The sequence below is a fragment of the Bos indicus genome, chromosome 17 (assembly GCF_029378745.1).
Source record: "Bos indicus isolate NIAB-ARS_2022 breed Sahiwal x Tharparkar chromosome 17, NIAB-ARS_B.indTharparkar_mat_pri_1.0, whole genome shotgun sequence".
NCBI classification, from domain to species: Eukaryota; Metazoa; Chordata; class Mammalia; order Artiodactyla; family Bovidae; genus Bos; species Bos indicus.
The window spans coordinates 19619642-19645001 of record NC_091776.1 but is presented as its reverse complement, the minus strand read 5'-3'; the positions used below and the strand labels follow the sequence as shown (position 1 = coordinate 19645001).

Here is a 25360-nt window from a genome sequence, read left to right as displayed (position 1 = left end):
GTGAAACTATGGAGGATTTTTATCATCGCTGTGTTTTAGAAAGAACATCCTGGGGAAAACACGTGAGGCTGAATTAGAGATAGATAGGACATAAGACATTTGTTAAGACACAAGAAATAAGAGGACCGAACTAGGACAGGCAAAAATGGAAGAGAGAAGTTGCTAGATATTTCAGGGCAAAGGACAGATGAATGTAGGCCATGAGGAAGAATGTCTACAGTGTTGCTGAATTCACCACCACTTTCAGGGTTTAGTATAGGAAATTGTTTTTAAGTGAGACACTCCAACAAATTTACATAATTAGTGAAAAATCCAATCATTAAAACCAAAACCTTCAATTTAATGGAATGTACACTAAAAAATGTATGCTAAATAAAAACACAGCATAAATTTTTTTGGTAAACTATCAAATGTTTATTTAATTTCCATTTAAAGTATTTTCTACTAAAAATATGTACAAAAATACGTATTCAAAGTTTGAACCAGAAGCATGACAGGCATACATGTACATAAATACAACTGAAATAAATGCAATGCAACACTAACATCATATTGCACCAAAATTTATTCCACAAGAAAACACATGCATCAAGAGTTTCCACCAGATGAATGCACACTTATTTCATAGTATCTTACCACTTACACAAATAGCCCATAAACACCATCTGGTAGTGTGATTGCTGTACCAGAACTCTCCCCAGAGGGCAATCATTAAGCTGTAGAAAAATCCATTTTATTTCACATATCACATGCTGGTATAGGTATCAGTGCCAGAGAATCCTAAGAAGCACTGCACACTCCACAAATGAAAGTCCCTTTGCATCATTTGAATTTTCATAAATATCTTAGTACTTCTATTGTCTTGGAATACAGATGCAGAAAAGGAATTTTGCACCGTAAGAATTTATCAATGGATACTGTGTAAAATGTGTATAAAATACACACAGTCCCATTTGCCAAGGTTCACAATCACAATGCTAAGAGGCAGAAACACTGCCGCAGATGAGGACCAGTGAGAATGGTGAGGCTCTCTCCCTCCGCCCGACTTCTCGACTTCTCGTTCTTCTACTTGAGAGCATCAGGCCAACCCCACCTCCCTCCCTCTTCCAATCAGAGAAACATTCCAAGGTCTTGGGGAATGCATTCCAGACCCAAGTTAATGGATTAGGCTGGCTGGCTGGTCTATTCATTACAATCTAAGCCAGATCAAAGAGACAGCTGCCGACACAGCCCTCCAGGGTAACCGAACTCTTTTCCCACTGGGCTAAATTGATTCCCTTGGTGCAAATTACTGGTTCTTGCCAGAGACTATGAAAGACATTTAAATACATTCACATATAGTACCTAATAATATGTTAATGAACATACCAATACATATGGATATTTTCTGTCCCTTGATAGTTGAAAAAGAAATTATTGTTACCAGGTCAAATCTGAACAAAAAATTCACTAAACCCATTTTTCATAGGGTCGATACAGTTATATATATACAAAAGACAACATGAAAGATTCAAAATGAAATGAATTCTGAGTCAATAAGTAAAAACCATCTCTACCAGTGCATTGCTACCGTCTATGAAAACTAAAACCCAAGCACAACAAAGCCCAGCATCAAAACTTTGATAGCAAACTAGGAAAAATTAAGTTCTCAAAGCATCCAGTACAAGAAGTCCTTTGATTTTCCTCTTTGTGACTTGTATTTATTATAAAACTGCAGGTAATCAACATGTAGTATCAGTTAAACAATTCTACACCACGTTTGTCCACCCTAAGAGAAGACACTGCATTACATGGTAATAAGCAATGTTTTTGTTTTGTTTTGTTTTTAATACAAAACATTCAATGCTTATGTTTGCAAAGTTCCCCAAATACTGAGAGGTACCACTGAAAATTCATTACTATAGTGCTATAATCCATCTACAAAAAGATAAAAATTTGGGGCAAATGCCTGTGTTCACAATAAGCAAGAATAGAGTGATATGCCATTCTTAGAACATGGATATTGTCAAAAGATGAACCCTGTTTTCAAGATATAAGCATCAATAGTTTAGTTCTAGATTTATAACAGTAGTAATAACATTCACAAGGGAAAACCATTAGATAAAACATTTCTCCAAAAAGAGGATCGAAATAATCCCAGACTTTAAAAAACAAAGAAGAAATAATTCTAGACCACTTAAAATCTTTGAAGGGTTCTTGTGGTTTGTGTGAAAACCATAGTTATATGCTTCCAGAGCAATTAAAAAGTGCTGTGTGGTAGTGTTTGAAGTAATTGACATACACAGTAGTTTAATGTAGATAATTTCTATTCTATTATAATCATACATTCATTTGAAACAATCTGTGTTTTACTTTTCCAAAGTATTTTTACTTTATAGTCCATTAGTCAGTGAGTGAAGATTTGGAATGAAGGAGGAATGTAAGGGAAAAAATAATTCAGAAATCCTTTAAAATAAGACAGTTCAAACTCAAACCAGGGAACCGTACTGCATCACCCTCTAGTGCACTGTGAATGTGTTTCCAAGTGTGCACAGAAAGATGCTAATCAGTAGAAATAAGCTGAGTCCAACTTCACAATCCTCATTTAAGTCAGGCCTCTCAAACCCAACCAGCTACACAGCTGTGACATCCAAAGGCCTAAACTGTTTTCCCACAAGATTCTGTGCAAAATACCCTGTTGCACAAAGTACTCAAATACAGTCACTACTGCAAATGAGATAAATAACTGTGCATTGGTCTTTTTTTTGTCTCTCTCTCTAGCTTTCAACATGCCCTTTAGAGGCTTCAACAAGAGGTAACAAGAGTCCTTGTTAGGACTCAGGAAGCAAATCTTCTAACCAAGAAAATTAATTCACTTGAAAGTCATACTTTCAAAAATAAAATCAGTAGTGTATCTGTTGAGGGAAAAACGTATGCTCACTTTCAAACCAGTGCATCCATCTGTATGGGCTCCCAGACATCTAATGTTCCACAGTTTCTCTTTCTTGAGAGATCGTTATCTATAAAACTGTTAAGGCAGTTATTGATACTATAAATGTACCCTTGGTCCAAGTAGCCAAAACACACACAGGTAACAGATAGCTATCTGGAGATTGTAACCATCCTCCACCAATATTTTAAAGCCAATGGTAACAAAGAGAAGGTTGCCGGGACTCCTAAGTACCCACAACTAACCAAAGTGGTAGCTTCATGCTAAGAATATCAAGTAATTGTGTAAAAGTAAATTAAGGCTCACTCTTATTTTGAAAATAACTTGTCAAAAAAAACGAAAAATAAAAAGAATCGCTGATTAACTAAAAGGAACAGAGAAATGCTTCAAAAATATCACTTATCCTGATGAGGTGACAATATCTCACAACATATGGAAAATTGATGAACTTTCTGTGAGACCATAATGAACACCTTTGTGAATTTGTATCAGATCTAAAAATAGATCAAGCATTTATTTTTAGATGCCAGCTAATTTCTAAATGCAACAGAAAGAAGAAAGGATTATCTCTCAAAATTGGCTATTAAAATATCTTCTTAAGTACAGTACTAATAATACCTAGAGGTTACACTTTTAGGTAATATATATATTGAGATATGTTAAAAATAGTTTATCAGAAAATTAACCTAAAATACATTTATAGGTAATAAACTCTGTCCATGGGATTTTCCCAGCAAGAATACTGGAGTGGGTTGCCAGGCCCTCCTCCAGGGGAATTGCCTGACCCAGGGATCAAACCCACATCTCCTGCATGGCAGATAGATTCTTTATTGCTGAGCCACCAGGGAAGCCCTAATAATTATTTTATACATAAATAATGTAAACAGAAGCTGTCAAAATGACTCATTATCTACTCTAATTTGCATCCACCGTGAGCTTCTCGTCAGTTACACAATGACATGCTTTGATTCCTGACTTTGAATGGTTAGGAAAGTTAGGAAATGTAGCTCTGTAAACATGATCAATACCAACATACAGCATATTACACAGGGTAAAATGAAGCAGGGTTTAACTAAAATCAAATTTCTTGACTCATCCGCATTCAAATCTCAAATATCTCCATATTTCTTTCCAAACTAAGAAAAAGAGCTACAATTAAAATCTCATTCATTGTTTTCCTATCATTCAGAATTGACACATAAAATGTCAAAAGTGCAACTCTCTCCTTATATACTACATATAATATGTATTAGGAGAAAGCCACTCTATAGTTACAAAGAGATAATTTAATTAACTCACAACTATATTCCTTAAAAAATATATCCAACAAATATCCCATGCTTATTTCTAGTGGAAAAAGGAGTGAGAATCCTTTGTTCTCTCTCACAGGGACAGATGCAGATTTTGTAGGGCCAGAAATAAATATATAATTTTGCCAATCTTCTTCAAGAAAAGTAATACAAAATTCTTAATGCAAAATGAGATACAGGACCCTAACAAAGGCATGTCTAAGTGACAGGCACTGAACCTTACATTTCATTAGCTTTTAGGGGTATTTGTGTACAGCAGTTAATTTTTACAAATTTCTCTGACTATATTGCATAATGTTAGACCAAAGTATTGCTACCTCCAATCACATACTACCTTTCATTTCCTGCTACTCTCTATCAGCTTCTATCTTTTCATAACCCATTCCTTGACTGTAAGAAACCAGCTACAGGTCAAAGGTACGCCCTTTTTCAGTTAGCATTACATACATCTCAAATACTAGAGATAATGAGTTTCCTGAAGACTGATTCAGTTCAACATGGAATTCTATTGAGTTATGTAATTTTACTCATGTTAACCATTTGTTGATATATCAAATAGCAATGGGGAAACAATTGTACCAGACACACAAAACAGTCTAGAAACTTCCTTCAACATATATTATCTTAGTGTTAGAGAAACTCTCATGAGCTGCTAATGTAACCTAATACTCTGCCCTAATTTTGCACCACACAAATGGGATAGATACAGTACAAGTAATGTATGCAAATATGTATATATTTTACATATGCAAATGTGTGTATACATATTGTTATATGTATATAACAATCTACTGTTTATGTTTGGCCATCTTTTCTAAGACAAATCTTTAATCTCCTAATGAAAGACAAGAAGGGAGTTTATTTCTAGCTGACCAAGACACCATTTATAACGGTCAGTTTTCTTCATTACACAGAAGAAAAAAATCTCAGAAAAATAATCCAATATTTTTTAATGGGGGTCAAAAACTTTTACTGAAATATTCATAATTGTGTGAGGAGAGTCATTCCATTTCATCTATCAGAGTGCTTGAGCTTTGGAAGTCATTACTAGGTCCATTTAATTCATAATTAAACACTTGAGAATCTATGTTCCAAAAAAGCAGAACATTTGAAAATGTTATATTAGTTGTTGTAAACTATACTGGCTACTTACACTTTTTGCATTATAATAAACTGATAAAATGTATCTAAACATTTGAAAATGTACATTGGTACAAATATATCACATGCAAAAGTTCAATATATAAAATATATATATGAGAAAATTTTTCCTAAAGATATGAGAAAAAATTATTTAGTATAAAAATACACATATACAAAAAAGTGTGTAGGAGAGTTTTCAAACTAGAATCTGCTTGACATAAAACCATTACGAATAAATGTTGTGAATATTAAATGAATGATTACAGAAGGTCTGTGTCTTGTCATGATGTATCTTAAGAATAAGTAGAAATACAAATTAATCATCACTTTAAAAAAATTGCTGACTTTCCATCTCATTAAAATGGCATTACAATTAGAAATTTAACAATGATAAAATCATTTTTTAAAATGATGAAAATAATGTGTAATCTAGTCAATTTGTATAATGATATATTTAAAAGAGAAAGTGAAAGTGAAGTCACTCAGTTGTGTCCAACTCTTTGTGACCCCATGGATGGTAGCCTACCAGGCTCCTCCATCCATGGCATTCTCCAGGCAAGAGTACTGGAGTGGGTTGCCATTTCCTTCTCCAGAGGATCTTGTCCCAACCCAGGGATCGATCCTGGGTCTCTGGCATTATAGGCAGACGCTTTACCATCTGAGCCACCAGGGAAGTCCTTTAAAAGAGAAACTAGAACCAAAACTAAAGAAAAAATAAAATGAGGAGACCTATCTGTCACTGTTGATATAAGCACATTAACCTCAGGAATAATCCAGAAGTATACAAACTTCTCCATGATGCTTCACCATTATTTTTTTCCATTGGGGGGAAAAAAAATTCCAGAAGAGTTTTCTGGTTTAGATTATATGGGCCTAGACTAGAAAAAATAGTATACAAGAAATTTGTTTTTACTTTTAGCAACTATTTAGTGGGAAGAGACATAGACAAATGGGTAAAAGAAGTATAAATTTCACATCCAGTTTTAAGAACCCATGGTAAGAGAAAAGGAAGGAATTTTTGTAAATTCATTTAAAGACCCAAACACTAGGTTTGGGCAAAAAAATTTCAATCTCAGATATATATTAAATTGAAATTTAATTAATCAAATTTTGAAATTGAAATTAATAAACTGAAAGTTAATGAATTGTAATTGCCTCAAATTATCAACTGTCTATGAACCCAATATCCGTTACTAATTTTAATCAGTATAATTTTTCCAAAAATTCTTTTTTTCACATGGACAAAAATTAAAGAATGAAAAATATTCTGGCTGTGACTATTCAATCCAAGACTTGAGTAAGAGTTAAGAAATTTCATTATATTATTCTTATTTGAAAATTCCCCAATGTTTTCTAAACCTGGCATAATAATACCTGCCTGAATATATACACTGCATGCAGTTTCTTTGAGTGAATTTCTTATTAGTTATCTCTTTCACAAGTTGAATGATAATTAAGGTGAAGAGATTACTGACCAATCCTAAATGCAGAAATGGAAAATTTTTTAGAAACATCAATTGTAAATCTTATTTAGCGGTGACATTTCTTCCTTAGCATGCGTGCATGTTGTCACGTCCAACTCTTTGAGACCCCATGGACTGTAGCCTGCCAGGCTCCTCTGTCTGTGGGATTTCCCAGGCAAGACTACTGGAGTGGGTTTCTGTTTCCTTCTTCAGGGGACCTTCCCAACCCAGGGACTGAACCCAAGCCTCCTGCATATGTCTTTTCCTAATTGATCTGGACAGTTTTGCCCAAAGAGAAAATGTACAAACTGTCAAAATTCATCACCGTGTAAAAACAGCTATGAAACTAAAATATTATTCAGAATCACTAACAATGTATACAGATCTATAGATCTGGGCAATATATTTTGGACATTTTCTCTCTTGGTGATTTCTGTCTTCTGTTGATATTGTTAACTTGAAGATTTAAAATGCACATATTTAGATAAATTTATCAAAGAGTAAATTATTAGTGAAACACATGACTGTGCTTAAGAGAATTTAATACCAAACTGACTATTGCTTTACTCTGAGAAAGGTGCTACATCCTCTCCTGATCAATTAGGCTACCATGAAAACAAAATGGCATGTATCCATGGAGCTTCCTGATAATGAATGAATAAAAAAATCCTAACAATATTCTCAAGAATATTTTTTGCTTAAACATAATTCCTGGATTTGCCTCCTAAACAATAACCCCTAGAAGCTCTTCTTTAATGGATTCATTAAAATTAGGCATACCCTCTCTGTTCTTTGTTCAAAATGCTCTGGATACAATCCATTAAAACATGAATGATATCTAAGTTGGTATCTATGGGAAGCAGTGCTATGCCCACGTAAAATAAATTTCTTTCCACTGTCCATAACGATGGCACACACTTTTCTTTACCCAAAAGAGTAGAAACAATTTTCACAGTACAGTCATCTACAGTACATAAAAATTGTTTTTACAAAACCCTTATATGCAGAAAACATCTCAGTCTTCAGTTTGAAGGTTCTTAGCCATAAGATATCTTACAGACAAAGATGACTAGAATTGTACATTCTACAGTCTTTTCCCCTAACCTCAACAGGTAGGTATAGGGAACTCAATGATCATACGAACTTATGGTATATCTACATATCAGCTTTCTAGAACTACATGGAGTAATAGTAACTAAATTTCTTAGTAACCACTTTGAAAACACTGGAAAATTAAATAGAAATAACCAATTCCTTTCATCCATCCCCATAGTTGCAATCCTCTGGATTTTCATAAAATGGAGTGAAGATCCATTTTTTTGTTTGTTTGTTTCAGCCTTTGGACAGAAACAAAGCCAAGGATTGAATGCCAAGATTTCAAATGCATTAATTCATAATTTATGACAATCTTCTTCTGGCACAACTTCCAGTATTATTTGTAATGTTCTGGTTATAATGTCTACAAAGAAATAAAGAAGACAAATTTAAAATGCATGGATGTCAGAAATGCATACAAACAACAAAATGCAAGTTATCTGGGGTTGAATATTGAAAACCCACAACCACCTATTTCATAGAGCACTTTCAAGAAATATTTATTTCATTAGAATCCTATCATGTTCAATTAATTTACTTGTCACCTCTGTAACTTCCTATGATGGCTTCTCAGCAAGAGTACATTAATATTTTGTGTTCAGATAAAGACTTTTATTCATGAACCAGGAGGCTGAGAATCTTTTGAGACAATCGGACCAAGGTATAAATAAATGTTCAAAACTACACTTCATCTTGAGTCTAAAATTGGTTTGTTGTTTTTGCACCTACGAGAGTACATCCAATTCTGCAGCAAAATCAGAAGAATCAGAATATAATTTCCAGTCTCAACTTGTAGTATGTTATTGAGCAAAACATATTATCTCCTAGGTAGGGCCTCATTTGCTTCATCAATAGAATGAGGGACCTGGGAATGACATCAGCAAGACAGAGGGCAGGGATGCTTATCTTCTCCCCCTAAACCAAGCAAACAAAAAAAGAAAACCAAGAACAATAAACAGCTACAAATGGAAGAAAACAGCTCAGGCAAAGCTCTAGACAATAAAGAAGCAGTAGCAAAAAGCATGGCGAGCTCAAAAATCAAGGATGGCCACATGGGAAAATAAAGGGAGCTTTTTGCCCCCATTATCCCATTTCCCTGGAGGGAACTGCTAGGCACCAGAAGGAATCCTTTCAGAGGAAGGTCACCACATGAGGAGGAGAGCAGAAGGACCACAGCAAGCCTCACCATCATGGGTGTTAGCAGCTTTGGGTACAAGGGTCTCAGTCTTCAGTGATGCTGACCCTAGCTGATGGAGCAGTCTGTAGCATCAAGGCTCTGGGCTCTGGATCTACTCCCAGAGGCTGGAGCTGTTGCCAAAGTGAGACCTACCCTCAAGGGGCCCAGTTGTTGCCATGCCCCACTCTCACAGATTGGTACCACAGCACACCTCCCCATATGAGACCAGAGCCGCCACTGTTCTTTGCCCACCCCAGTCCCAAGCTTTGCTCCACCATTACCAAGGCAACCTTCCTGGCCTGAGCCCTGCCTTGGCAGGTAGTGGGGGTTAAGACTCAGATCCATCATTGCTGGGACTAGGCTGCCTGTACCCTGAGCTTCACCCCTATCCCAGGTTGAGGCTCTTGAACCATCACTACCAGGAGGGCTACCCATCAGGTTTCAAGTCAGGGCTCTGACTCATCAAGGCTGGGACCAGGCTACCACTGCCCTGAACCTCCCATCCCAGCTTGAGGCTCTGAACTGCCACTGCCAGGGCCTTGCTACCACTGCCCTGTGCCCAGTTCCCCAGAGTCTCAACACAGAGCTCTAGCCAACAACTACTGGGGCTGTACCACTCTATCCTGTGAGTGTTCTGCATGGTGGGGAGGGGTGCGGGCAGACTGGAGACTTCAACCTACCACTCCAAGGCTGTACCACTACTGCATTCTGCCTTCTGAGCCCAAGCCACCAGTGCACCTTGTCACCCCAAGGCCCTTGTCACCGCCATATTCCCTCCCCTCATCACAAGTCGCAGCAGAGAGCCTGTGAAACCCAAGGACCAGTTCCACAGGCTACGCACACATGTCGACACCCTACACACCTGTGCCATGCCCACCGCAACTGTGCCTATGCTCCAGGACCCTGGCACTGTAGTAGTTCCACGAGTGCCTGGTCCTATGACCCCTAGCTCTGAGAGTCAGCACATCAGACCAGGCACCAAGAGGGGTCTCCTCAACTAGACCTCTCCCATAGGCAAAGAGCAACCTCAGACTCCGAAGATACTAATAGCCCCATCTGCTGCCTGTCCTCTGTAGCCTTAGGCATAAAAGACCCCCTATTCCGGCCAAGGTCAGCCAGTGCAGTAGCATGGAGTCTGAATCACTGTGCCTCCTCGGGAACCAAAGACACTGCATCTCACCCAGCAAGTGCTCTCATAGCTACCTCCGGGGGAAAGGCTTTCCCTACTGAAGCCAGTCTGAAAAGGCCAGAAGAGATGACTTCACCTCAAAGGCATAAACATCAGCACAAACCCATCAAAAATATGAAGGAAATACGACACCACCAAAATAATGCAATACTACTCCAGTAACTGACCCCAAGTAAATGGAGGTCTGTGACCAAACTGAAAAAAAAAAAACAAAAAAAAACTGAAAATAATGATTTGAAAGAAGCCAAGTGATATACAAGAGAATACAGACAAGTGAATGAACTCAGGAATAGTACATGAAGAGAATGAGGAATGTAACAAATAGAAATCATTTAAAAAATCAAGAAACTCTGGAGAATAAAATACATGAAAGGAAAAATGTGATAGCTTCAACAGGTAGGCTCAAAAGAATCTGTAGGCTTCAAGACAGATCTCTTGGTGTTACCTAGTCAGAGGAGAATAAAGAAATCAAAATAAAAAAGAAGCAAGCCTATATCAACTGTGGAACATGATCTAAAGAAAGAATATCCATATTTTGGGAATCCCAGAAGAAGAGAAGGAGAAAGATACAAAAAATTTATTTAAAAATATAATGGGGAAAACTTTCAAATCTGGGGAGAGATATGGCCATAGTATTGGTATGAGAAGTTCAAAGATTCCCAAACAGATTCAACCCAAAGAGATCTTTATTGGATGCATTGTAGTGAAACTCTCAAAAATCAAGGACACAAAGAAAATCTTGAAAGCAGCAAGACAAGAAAGAATCATCACATATGAACGAATCTTGATATGACTATCAGCAAATTTATCAGCAGAAATCTTACAGAGATTGGGATTGGGATCCCAGGACAGAATGGGATTATATATCCAAAATACTCAGAGGAAAAAAAAAAACTACCACCAAGAATACTTTACCCAGAAAAGCAATCATGAAGAAATGAAGGAGAGATAAAGACTTTCCCAGACCAACAAAAGCTGAGGGAATTTGTAGCCATCAGACATTCCCTATAAGAAATCCTATTAGGAGTTCTTTAAGCTGAAACAAAAATACACAAATCAATAACATGAAAATATATGAAAATATGAAGAAGAGGGAACACTTCCAAACATTTTATGAAGCCAGCATTGCCATGATGGGCTTCCCTGATGGCTCAGTGGTAAAGAATCTGTCTGCAATGTAAGAGATGCAGGTTTGAACCCTGGGTCAGGGAAGATCCCTTGGAAGAGAAAATGACAGCTCATTCCAGCATTCTTTCTGAAGAATTCCATGTTCGGAAGAGCCTGGAGAGCTACAGTCCAAAGGATTGCAAAGAGACACTATGCAAAGAGAGTGACTGAGAACAATTACCCTGAAACTAAGTACAGACAAAGACCCCGAAGAAAAGAACATTACAGACAAATATTTCTGGTGAATACAGATGTAAAACTTCTCAACAAAATATTAGCAATCCAAATTCAACAACACATTAAATGGATCATTCACCAAGATCAAGGGGGATTTATCTCTGGAATGTAAGGATGCATTCAATATAGTAATGAAAGTTCTAGCCAGAGCAATTCAGAGAAGGCAATTGCAACCCAGTGCTCTTGCCTGGGAAATCCCATGGATGGAGGAGCCTGGTAGGCTGCAGTTCATGGGGTCGCTAGGAGTCAGACACAGCTGAGCAACTTCACTTTCACTGTTCACTTTCATGCATTGGAGACGGAAATGGCAACCCACTCCAGTATTCTTGCCTGGAGAATCCCAAGGACAGGGGAGCCTGGTGGGCTGCCGTCTATGGGGTCGCAGAGTCGAACACGACTGAAGCAACTTAGCAGCAGAAGCAGCCAGAGCAATTAGGCAGAAAAAAAAAAAATAATAAAAGGCATCCATGTCAAAAACAAAGAAGTAAAATAATCTCTGTTCATAGACAACATGATCTTATATATAGGAAACCCCAAAGACCAGTAAAAAGCTGTTGGAACTAATAAATGAATTGCAGTAAAATTGCTGGATATAATACCAACACATAGAAATCAGTTGCATTTCTATACATTAACAATGAATTATCTGAAAGAGAAATTAGAAAGCAATCTCACTGACAACAGTATCAAAAATTAAAACAACTAGGAATAGATAAAACCAAGGAGGTGAAAGATCTATACACTAAAAACTACAAGACTAATGAAAGAAATTGAAGAAGACAAACCAATGGAAAGATACCCTGTGTTTCTAGGTTGAGAGGAGGTCATACTGGGGAAATGTCCACATAACCCCAAGTGATCTAAAGATTCAATGCAATCTCAATCACAATTCCACTGATATTTTTCACAGAAGAAAAAAAAAAAAAAAAAAAAACTATCCTAAAATTTGCTTAGAACCACAAAGTAATCCTAAAAGATCAGGAGAAAGCTGGACACATTATAATACTTGATTATATATCAAGCTATATTATAAATAGAGCAATCAAAAGAGTATGGTGTTGTCATAAAAACAGGCCTACAGATCAGTGGAACTGAATGAAGAGTCCATACATAAACTCCCATGTATACAGCCAACTAATTTTTGACAAGAAGGCCAAGAGAACGGACAGTTTCTTCAATAAATGTATTTGGGAAAACTATATATATACACGCCAAAAAAATAAATGAATAAGTAATATAAAACTTAACTTATACCTAATACCGCTCACAAAGATTGACTTAACATAGATCCAAGATTTAAACCTAAGATCTGAAAACATAAAATTCCTAGAAGAAAACATAGGGAAAAAGATCCTTGATATTGGTCTAGGCAATGATTTCTTGGATAAGTTACCAGAAACACAGGCAACAAAAACTTGTTGATTGTCCAGGAAAGCTGCAGGCCAGTGGCCTCCAACTGCATCCCTACCCATATAAGGTCTTTGGCTTTCGGGATAAATCAGTCCCACAATATTTCTTTAAATAAAGTTGAGCTACTGAGTCTGCATTTGATATTCTTAGTTATGTAAAGCCAAACAGCAATTGTAGGATTTTTAGCTTTGCCTTTCATGTTCAGAAATTGTTTTTGAAATCAGATGAAACAACTTCTGACCCTGCAAATCTGATTTACCCAATCATGCCTGGTACAAGCACAGGAGCTACAGCCAAATGTGAATAAGCCTACTGAAGTATTGGCACAAAACCAAGCTTTCCCAGAAATCATAATAAGAATAACAGTATTTACGTTTTTTTGAAAAGCCTTCAAAACCCTTTCACAGGCCTGGCTACATTTCACCCTTACAGTGAAGATGGTTTGACCTCCTGAGAAATCTAGACAAGCTTAAACTCATTGAAAAGCTTGCACTGCAGGTTTCACGAGGAGTCTGTCAAATGCATGCAGCAGCTTTCAGTGAAATACCATAAACAAACTATCACGACACACTGTATGCAGACTATGCTCTCAGGACTCTGATTTTGCAAAATCACTGTCCACCACAACGGACTACAGTCACTCTGCTGGTGCTGCCCAGTGTGATCCTCTATAACTCAAGATTCTGTTTAAATACAGCTGTCCTCCACATCATGCCCGGAGCCAGAAGCATCAGCTTCCAGTCATCCCATTCAGTCTCAGCTGGGATGAGGTTTGACTGATAAAGAGAGGCAGCCAAGTAAAAGGGCTGCGGGGAAGCCTGGCTGGGCTTTGCTGGCTCTAGCTAGCTCCATGAATTTCACTACATCGGTGGGGTATCTGCTCCTTTTTCCTTGGGTGAGAAGCTCGTGCCTCTGTAAATAAATAAATAAAGATCCAGAAGAATTAAACACTCCGTCACAGATGGCGGAAAAAAGCTCTCTGCACATCCGACTGTTCCCTTAAGAGCACGTTTTTTTCTTCTCATCCCAGGAACGCTGTCAAATGAAACGTGGTTCAATACTGGCATCCTGTGGCCACAGAAATTCATCAAGTCTCTGAAACTCAGCTCCTCCGGGTCTGCAGTTCCCTGGCTATCTGAACTCAGCAGTCTACCTCCCTGTTTTCTGAACGTTGTTCTGGCGACCTCTTTTTTTTTTTTTTTTTTTTTTTAATGGAAGCATCCTCGGTAAGATGGGTTTTGATAAACTATCATTTCACAGGGCTAATCTGTTCATGTATATTTGGGTGAAAATATGGTATCAAGGCTAAAGAATGTTCCCCAACAGAACAATCTGATGTTAAATCTGTACACAGGGCACCAAGCAGAGGCTCTCTGGCCTCTGAGTTCACACTGAGTTTCTCTCGCCCCAAACAGAAACAGTCGGGAGAGGAGGTGAGACAGTGGTTCAGACTCTGCTGTGTTGTCTGTGTGTGTGATTTGTTTTGGCCAAAGGCTAGGAAAATACTTGCTACAGTTGCAATAAATATTATGAACTTTCTTTATTTTACTACAAGAATGCTGCCTAAGAGGAAAATCAAACAAAATTACGGAGGATTGTTGCTTTTTGCAGACTCACTTTCAAGGCAGCTATAAAGATAAAGGGTTACAATGATCGCAGTTTAGAGGCAGATTTGCCACGCTCCCTGGTAAGACTCAATGGCGTTGTTGAGAACCAAATAACCATTATGGGACTACTACTACTACTGCTACTTTCACAAATGGCTAACACTACATTTAGAGTCCTTGGAGATGTTCAAAACGCTATTTGAGACAGAAAAATAACAGAAAACTTCAAAATTACATGAGCACGGAAAAACATCAAAGGAGCAAGCAGGAAAATCAGTAGTTAATATGCACCAGCAAAGAAATGAAAGAAAATATGCACATGTTAGCAGAAGGAAAGCTTTGTTAGCGTTGGCTGACTACAAACAGGAGGGACAAAATGTTTATTCAATAGGGGAAGTAAAAGGAACTCCTTCTCTCATGTAATCTCTCTCATTGTTCAACTCTAAGGCAACCTGCTCTTCCTAAAATTCGCAAGGTTTTCCATGTGTTCAGGGATTTTAATTGTCTTTAGCTAGTTATTCTGCAATGGACAAAGACCTCCCAGTGGTAAATACTCATCTACTCTGAAAATTAATAATGAGCAATCCTAATGGTAAATATTGTGTAACAAGACTTGGATTTTTTTTTTTTTAGAAAAAGCTCTATATTTACTGTCTACAGCAGAGAAAACTTTACCAAAGCTATTCTACAGAAAACTAGTGTGATCTGACAAGAAACAAGGATTAAATACACTGCTAGGCAAACAGTGTTGCCCTGTTAGCATTGAAGAACCTAACTTTTACCGTAACACTTCTTTGGGGAAGAATGTTGCTAGCTAGGAAACAAAATGCAGGTATAAATAGTAGTATAAGGTCTAATGATATCAAATACCAAGCTAATAAAAGGCAGTAGCTTAAGTCTATGTTAAAGGACTAGCTTCTAAATGAGTTTGTACAGCACAGTAGAGATGCAAAATGTACATAAAGTTGTTTGTTTTTTTATATTTAGTAACATTGACATTATTTATTAATAATTTTACCAGAACTCTCCCTGAACTTTTCACTAGACTTTAAAAAATTAATGATGGTAAAGTAAGTAAATTAAAATGAATGAGAAGAACAAAAGAGGATTTCTAAACTCACCAGCAAGAACACATTTGCTCCTCTGGATATATTTTTACTTCTTTCTCTCTTCCCCCAGGCACCCAGTATAAAAAGAGCATGAATTTGAAGTCCAGAAGCTATGGCTTCAAATCGCAGCTTAATAACATGGAAACATATACACTGCTGCTGCTGCTGCTGAGTCACTTCAGTCGTGTCCGACTCTGTGCGACCCCATAGATGGCAGCCCACCAGGATGCCCTGTCCCTAAGATTCTCCAGGCAAGAACACTGGAGTGGGTTGCCATTTCCTTCTCCAATGCATGGAAGTGAAAAGCGAAAGTGAAGTCGCTTAGTCATGTCCGACCCTCAGCGACTCCATGGACTGCGGCCTTCCAGGTTCCTCCATCCATGGGATTTTCCAGGCAAGAGTACTGGAGTGGGGTGCCATTGCCTTCTCCAAACATACACACTACCATATGTAAGATAAATGGCCAGAAAGAATTTGCTGTGTGATTCAGAGAACTCAAACTAGGACTCTGTAACAACCTAGAGGGGTGGGAAGAGATGAGAGGTGGAAGGGAGGTTCAAGAGGAAGAGGACATGTATGTACCTAATATACATGACTGATTCCTGTTGGTGTATGGCAGAAACCAATACAATATTGTAAAGCAATTATCCTTCAGTCAAAAAGAAATAAATTAAAAAAAAAAAATGCTACATCTTCCTGCATTCTGGTTGTCCTACCTGGGTATAGAAATCAACAAATTCACACATGGATCTTGTGGAGGAATGAAAGAGATGATGATATAAGAGAGAATCTCCCAGCCCCTGACAGAGGGTTAGGCTTTTGATGGCTTTTGGCAGAGGCTATTCCTAAGTCCTCTTCCTACCTACTGATTTACTGTATTTTCTCCTCCCTCAACACACCTGGTCACCAAGCTCTGTTGATTTTTCATCTTTAATATCTTTCATTTTCCTCTGGACCCTGCCAACATCACCTGTATTCAGACTTTTCTCAGTTCAGTCAGGATTACTGTGATAACCACTAATCACTACTCTTGAGAATGTCTTCAGACTCATGCTCTCTATTCCATCCTCATTGTCCCTATCATCAGGATGACTTTTGTAAAGTACAAATCTGCCCAAGTTGGAATTCTAGGTCTTCTACTTAATATCTTCATGACTTGGAACAAGTTATATGGATTCTTCCATACTATAACTCAAAATCTATAAAATATGGATAAATTTTTCTAGCTCAGAAAGTTGATATAAGGATTAAATATGGTAATATATATATATATATATATATATATATATATATATATGTTAACACAAAAAATCACTCAATAATTGTCAACTGCTCTTCTTTTCTTGATCATTCTTGCTGTTCCTGTGATTCTCCATGATTCACGAGTTGGGCAGTGTTATAATAAAAGAAACCATGATACTTGAGAACTTTTCAGACTCTACCTGACCCCCCACCAAATCTCACACCACTCATTAAGTAGTGTGTTATCATATAGAATCAATAAACTGCATTCAGCCCAGGATAAAAACAATTAGGTAAGTGAGGGATTCAGTAGAACAATTAGGTTGTTTATAGTACTGCTGATAAAAATTCTATGCAAAAACTGGTTCTCCTAAGAAGTGATTAAAGAAAATCAAACTAAATACCCTCAAAGGATTCAGTGACTCTACCCTAAATATCCTTCCTGCCTTTTCTAGAATGCATTAATATATTCAAACTAGCAGTTTCCCAAGTGGTATTTTCAGACTTTAAGGTGTGTATCATATATGTACACAGAGATGGGCTTTCTACAACACAGTCTCTCAAAGGTCCTAAAACTGCTTAAAAGTCTTACCTGACATTCTTCGGAACCACTTGGGTTTCTTGTCCCATATAATAAAGAGATAGTAGGCAGGAATCCCAGTCAGAGTGATGATGAAGCCAATCCCTGTACTAAATGGGTCTGAGTAAAGGGAAAGGGCAACCATGAAGAGACACGTGAAGGAAAACAAAGCTGGGATGAACAGCGGCACCTGGAACATAGCAAAAAAGAAAACCACTTCAAACGTGGCTTGAGAGACAGAAGGTAGATTCAAGTTGAGCATTGCAGTCATGTGATCAGGTGATACACTTTGATCATGCAACCAGGTGACAGGCACCATCCTACTTACCTTTCTATGAAAATCTCTTGACTAGGGCACAGAGCAGATACTGATTTAAAAACACTCCTTTAAATTAAAAATAAATCTTTGGGTAGAACAAAATCTAAGGATAAATAAGTGTGTTTCATTAGAGATGCTCTGTTTGAATTATTTTACTAGTTAAGTACCATTATGATTTACGTTTCTGATTGTAAAAGATTGCTTCTTTGATAATTATGATTAGAATCCACTTTAATGTAGAGCCAAGAGCACAGGCTGCTTGTTACATGTTAAAGCCTTTCAGTGCATATTGATTTTCTGTTGGAGATTCACAATACGAACTGACAGGGATAAAATAGGCCAACTCCTATTCAACCACTAATAAAGATGTCACCGGCATTAGGTAATGAATATAATTAGAAACAAATTCTGACAACATGATGGACAACAGTATCTGTGTTATTTCTCAAAAGCAAATACATAGTGAGTTCAAATCAAACCATGAACATTCAAGGCTGAAGGAGATGAGAAGCATGTTCATCAGCCTTCCCAAAAGGAAATGCTTCGTTATGGTAAATGGACATTCTATTAAGTGGTAAATTCAGACATCTTCACTTTTGTATGTATTTTACATCTTTATTACTTCTGGAGTGCATGATGCGGAAAAGGGGCAATGTAACAAGTCATAACATTCAAGAATACTCAAAATGCCTTTTTTGAAAAGCAGCATCCTTTTTGGAGGCTTCCCTAGTAGTGCTAGTGCTAAATAATTGGCCTGCCAATGCAGGAGATGCAAGAGAAGCAGTTTTGATCCTTGGTTTGGAAGACCCTCTGGAGAAGGAAATGGCATCCCACTCCAGTATTCTTGCCTGGAAAATCCCATGGACAGAGGAGCCTGGCGGGCTACAGTCCATGGGATCACAAAGAGTCAGACATGATTTAGTTATTAAATGACAATAATTCCTTTTTAGAGTATTAATTAGTGATGATTCCATATGTATCTGCCTCACTCTTTCTCCGCATGATTGTCCACAACTATTCAGCATAAAAGAGTAGTCTATACTTTGAATGTATCAGATTAGGCACATTGATGAAAAATCAATGTAACGACCATTTAATGTTAATACTCCTTTTCAAAAGTGCGACATACAAAGCTCAGTACATCACAAACAAACTAATCAACAATTTTTCCAAACTAAAATAAATCCCATATGAAGGCATTACCTGCAAGAGTTAAACGTTTTATTTTAGAGGATTCTGCCCTCTGCCCAAGCTCCTCATCATCAAGTTATGACAGAGAGAGGACCAGATATTAGGAGGAAGATTTATGTAAACCCATGAAGATTGCTGAGGTTACCTTGAAAGGACGATGCATATCTGGGCGTTTGTATCGAAGATAAATCAGCCCAGCAACTGCCAGCCCAATAAAAAGCCACCTGGCAAAACTGAGGAAATTCAGAAGACTGTAGAGGTCTCCAGAGAAGAGCATTATCATTGTCAAAGGGTGCTGGGGGAAGGAAGAGAAAAATCACACTCAGTGAGTTAAAAGGGAACAAACATGATGACAAGCAATAACATCACTACACAATATTATTGTATTTTCCAAATGACTATTTCTACTGATTAACTAGCATCATGATTAAAATCTATACTCCACTACCCTCCTAGCTATATCTTACTCTTTACTCCTACATACACACATACATTGATGTGTTATTTTTCATTGTTTTTCATTAAGAGAATGTGTTTTCCAAGAGTAAAACACAGGACACTCAATAACTCAAAATTTAAAGATCCAGAGGGCAGCGATGGTTAATAACTAACAATAAAAATTAGAAGCGCATCCAATACAAACATTTACAGAAAGCTCTGTGAATGGTGTCTGGTGAGCTCCTGGCTGTGCACACACAGGAGAGACAGCCACGGGGTGACTGTGTGGTCTCCTGAATGCAAAACATGACCTTTCTTTCCCCCACACTTCCTTTCCCCATGTGCCTGCCACGTATGACCCTCAAGACCACAGAAAAGAATGAAGCGCAGAGATCAGCATAGCAAGTCTCTCCAGCTGCACATACCAAGGACGGCATGACTGATAGCAGAAGCTTAAAGGGGAAAAAACCCTCTTCACAGAATAAATACATTCTGTTCCCAAAGTGACGTAAACATCCAGATGCCACACAGAGAGTAAACATATTGACAAAGAAATTTCAAGGAGACATTTTGAAACAAATGAAATTCATGGAGAGAAAAAAAAAAAAAAGGTGTATCAATGCATTCTATGGTGGTCCTGACAGCAGATTCCACCAGAGAAAAATGTTACAAAATAGTAAATAAAAAGGAATATAACATTGCCAATGAGGATTTGCGGACTTGCACACCTTCCACAGTCTTCTGTATCCCACATTTTGCAAATACTTTTCTCTGCTTAAAGAATCCTACAGCTCAAGTTTAAATTGTGGTGCTTTTATTTTTTTCCCTTTAGGCTGCCCTCAAAAGTCTCACTTTTAAGCACAAAATCACTGCAGTGTCTAGGATTTCATCGACTTTTTCTATAAATTTGTATGCATTTCATCATATGGGGCCTCTGATGAGACATCTGGATATTTGGGGACTGTAGCTTTTAGCTCCACTTTCAATAGAATTGGGACTTTTTACTCTATACCATTTTCTGCTGAGGCTCTAAGTCATTGACAAAAGCCCAGGTAATCATTTCCCTTCCATTTCACAAATTTTTACAAAGGTGAAAGAGAAGTGATTTGGTTATTGCTCCAAAGCATCAAAAGTGCATCAGAACTGATAAAGAATTTGCCTACAATGCAGGAGACCCCGGTTCCATTCCTGGGTGAGGAAGATCCCCTGGAGAAGGGATAGGCTACCCACTCCAGTGTTCTTGAACTTCTCTGATGGCTCAGATGGTAAAGAATCCGCCTACAATGTGGGAGACCTGGGTTCAATCCCTGCGTTGGGAAGATCCCCTGGAGAAGGTCATGGAACCCACTCCTGTATTCTTGCCTGGAGAATCCCCATGAACAGAGGAGCCTGGAGGGCTACAGTCCATGGGGTCGCAAAGAGTTGGACACAACTGAGCGACTAAGCACAGCACAGCATACTGGATAAAGGGAAGCAGTGGAAAGCATCCTGCCTCTCTAACTCCACCATGATACAAAGAGAGCCAATTTAGAGATGAATGAGGACAGAAAGAAATTCTCCTTACTAACCTGTCCTTTGAGGCTATATCTAGATACACATGTTAATATGCATTACCAAAACAATAACAGCTGGCAGAGGAGTGTGCTTCCGGATGTGAATCATGGAGAGGATTTCTGGAAGGTGACCCTCCCGGGATGCAACATAGAATAACCTGATGGGAGAAAAATGTATAATTGATCATTTCCAAGGGGGAAAATCCAGAAAGCTAAGAGAAAACTTGCACCTTCTTTGCACCAAATGGTGATTACTTAGGTTTTGCTTTTTAAAGTAGAGTACATTATGAGAAATCAAATTTTGAATTTTATAAATATCTGCCAAAATATGATTCCTTGAGGAGAAACAATAGCAACATCCGATTTAGTACAGCTCTGCCCCCATATACATAAGCTGGTGGGGATTTAGTTCTAGATTCCTATTATTACCTGTGTGCTGTCAATCCAACACAACATACACACATACACCAAACATTCATATTTATCTGACTGGGTTTTCATATTAAATCAAAAAGGATTTCTAGATGAAACAGAACAAAAGGGATTGCAGATGGTGGGATGATGATTTCTTGTGTCTATGACTTTACTTTTTTTTCTTGTCACCTTTTCTTTAGAGAAACCAAAGATTTTATTACTAGAAATAAAAAGCTGTTGTTATAGACATACATCCAAAAAAAAAAAAAAAAAAACCCTTGATGCCTGGCTTCAGAGTAGGCTATGAGCAGACAAGCAGTGCCCTCTAATGGACAGAGAAGGACGTGCTGAGGAAGATTTCAATCTCGCGTGTCCCTTTAAAAGCAACAAGTCTGGAGGCGCTATTTCTTTTCTTCTTAAACTTATCCTTATCACATCCCATCTCAAAAACAGAAATGCTTTTCTAGAAATGCTTGAACTACTCACCTGGAGACAGCAAACACACCACCATTCATGGAACCAAAGCAGGAGAGGGCAACAAAGATCGGAACTGCTAATGAGAAATTTCCCAGGAGCCGCTCAGAAAAGGTCTAGTGAACGGCAGAAGGGAGCAAATTAATGCTTTGCCAGAAAGTAGAATAAAATGAAACAGTTTAGGCCAAACTCGCTCCATGACTCTCTGTTCACCTGGTGACACGTGTGTGTTTTACAATCCTTCTTTTGGGTTAGGGTCAGACTAACCTCTTAGGATAATAATCAAAGGCAGGTAGCCTTGCTTGCTACAAAACTGTGGACAACGGTCTAAACAAGCATCTTTCCTCTACCTTCAAAAAGCAGTGATCCATTTATCAAATCTATCAACTATGATATCTATTGTCTCTGACTCTGGGAAGTAAAAAAAAAAAAAGCTCAATTTAGAATTTCTCCTTTTGGAGACAGAAATCCTTCTGTATGATACCTTCTCTTTAGTCTGGAAAGCCACATGTTTATAGTGAAGTACAAAGGAAGACTGAGAAGTGCTGCAGATACTTATTTCATATACCAATCCTAGAGTTATGACTTAGAAGTGTGATGAAAAATAAGTGATGACTTAATATGTGTATCATGGATAAGAACAGTTCTGAAAATCTTCTGCCCCGGAAAAATCACATCAGCTGCATCTCTGTTTATCAAGTCAATCCCACTCTCTCAGGTATCTGCCAATTCCTTCTGTAGTTTCTTATTAAAAGCTTAGAATACCAATACAAGTCTGAGGGAATCAAGTCACAGAAAATATAAAAGAGAAGCGAAGTTTATGACATTTCCTTTTATTCTATGGCATGTGCAAGACTGCAGATTTTCATGAAGGATATATTTTAAAAAAAGAAAAAGATGTGGGATTCTTTACTTGTCCTTGAGCAGCTGGCGCTATGTAATTAATGGACCACATTACGCTCGGAGACTAAGTGCTGCCCTTTGTCTAGTAAGACGAGATGACGACCTGACATCAGAAAGCTCTGTGCATTTGGTTGTCTGGTAGAAGTTACAGCAGTGGGCAAAGTCTTCTTTAATACAGTGAACTCGTACATAGGTTCACGAAATGGGATAATTTGTTCCCTGTGGATGTTCCCTGCGGATGATTATTATGAGGTAATAGTGACTATTTTAAAAGGAACCGACATCTAGTGGTGGAAAGTTCTTTTTTTCCACCCTTCATTGTTACAAGGTCATGAATGAGCGCTCTCTTACTAGCTAAGTTTTTATACCAAAAAGTCTGTGCCACAGAAGAACAGTCCCCTAACATGACCTCTGGAAGCAAAAGATGGTCTTGAAGTCAAATAAATTTTGGAAAATGCTGTGAAATTATAAGTATCCACTTCTTTAGGAGTTAAAATACACATTAGCTTCTGTGATATTCTGAGAAGTACAATAAAAATGACATCTGTTTAACTTTGAATAACTCTATTTCCCCAAATTAATAATATCCTAGGAGCTAGTATTCAAAAGGATGTATATACTAGGAAAAAAAAACAAATGCATATGGTCTATTTGGAAATTCTAAAGTGACACTTTGGGGAAAAGATTTTAAGTTAGCATTTAAAAACTGTCTAAACAGGAAAGAGTACAGAATAAATTGCAATTTGCATATCCCCAAAATGAATTCATTTAAATTCAGTAACTGCCCACCTGTACTTAAAGACACATTGGAAGAATAATGCCTTCTATTCAATGTGTATGTGGAAATGTGTTTTCAAGCCGGTATATGTGGACATATTTTACATGAAATTAATAATACAGAAATTGTATAGGATTGTAGTTGTATCAATGGCTACGGCTGTAGCTATAGCTTTAATTTAGTTAAATGGAATACGCTAAGGTATGTCCTAAATTTTTAAAATATTCATTATCATTCAGTTCAAAAAAATTACTAAATTACCAAAACACTTTCCACTGGAGGGAACTACTCTAAAACTGCATCAATTCATTAGCCTAAATTCAAACCGGCATTAGCCCCACTTAGACTTACCACCGCCACTGCATTTGAAAGCATCAGTTCCTCGGCACTAATGGTTGTGAAGTAGGCCACGTTTGTTAGCACGTAGCCAACAGTGACAATGGCCATGGATATACATATCGCAAGGGGGATGGTTCTGAAATGCACAAAGGAATTGCTTATTAGTCATCTTTTGTTAGTCATTTCTCTGAGACCAAAGAAAATAACAGGCTCGTTCAAAGCAAAAAATAAAACAGTATGGATAATTACAGGCTCTGTTGGGTATGTATAAACACTTCATCTGGGTGAAGTACCACATAGTCCTTTGTAATTTAATAAGGGCCACGAGGGGAGATACTACATTTGTCTTGCCTACAGCTCTGCCCCAGAACATATGGGTCTGTCCCATTCTTTTACTCCATAGATCTTAGAGCAGTGTTTCCCACACTTGAGCGTGCATCACCTGGACCGTCTGTTGGAACACAGATTGCTGAGCCCACCTCAAGAAGTTCTGATTCAGGAGGATTTGCATCTGTAACACCTCCCTGGGTGATTCTGATGCTGCTGGCCAGGGTACCACACTTTGAGATCCACTGGCCTTTCAAATGCCTTTCAAATACTAATTCACTTGGCTTGACAACCTTTCTAAAACTAGTTTCCAAAAAGGTATTTTGCATTCAGTGTTTTCCCCTTCAGTAATTCTCCTTGCCATCAAATAAGTGTACAGTATTGGAAGCACGGGAACAGGAGGTATCTACCTTTCTAAATGATGGCAATAATAATTTTGTACATAACACAAAAAGCCTAAAAGTGCTTCCAATAATGGCTTTGCACTGCCCTGCTGTGAGTTCAAAGGAAGCTCAAGATCATGAGTATCTATTAAAGCCATAGCACAGATAATCCCATGAAATTAGAGGTGACATGCTGTGAAGTACATATGACCGGACAGCACTGACACCACGCAGCATCATGAAGTATCCGGCACAAATGCAATGTTATGTCTTCATTTAATGCACTTGGAAAGTCAGGAAGTTACTGACCCTAATAATTTGATTCCATGTTACCGATACACATTACTTGCTTAACATAATCACCTCTTCAGACTCTTTCCGGTTCAAGCAACTTAAACCTTCAGCTCCCTGCACAAAGGCTGATGGGGTTTTTTTTAGCCATAGAACTTATCAGCCCTCATGGAGCCTTAACCCTGCTGGATGCCACTAATGAAGACCTCCATATAATTTCTTCCAAGATGAAAATACAGTTCTGAAAACAGGAAGGAAAAAAGGCACAGCCTGCCTCACTCCCCAAGCTGGG

At 37.9% G+C, this 25360-nt stretch overlaps 1 protein-coding gene across 1 annotated transcript in view; it reads right to left on the bottom strand.

Moving 5' to 3' along the window:
- Positions 1 to 547: 547 nt before the first annotated feature.
- Positions 548 to 25360, bottom strand: part of SLC7A11 (solute carrier family 7 member 11) — an 87227-nt gene continuing 62414 nt past the window's right edge. The window contains exons 7-12 of the mRNA XM_070769104.1: positions 24080 to 24203; positions 22060 to 22163; positions 21221 to 21317; positions 19314 to 19463; positions 17671 to 17848; positions 548 to 8304 (exon numbers count right to left, since the gene is read on the bottom strand). Coding sequence (XP_070625205.1) covers positions 8237 to 8304; positions 17671 to 17848; positions 19314 to 19463; positions 21221 to 21317; positions 22060 to 22163; positions 24080 to 24203 — 721 coding nt within the window. The 3' untranslated portion in view covers positions 548 to 8236. The remainder of the gene's footprint in view (positions 8305 to 17670; positions 17849 to 19313; positions 19464 to 21220; positions 21318 to 22059; positions 22164 to 24079; positions 24204 to 25360) is intronic.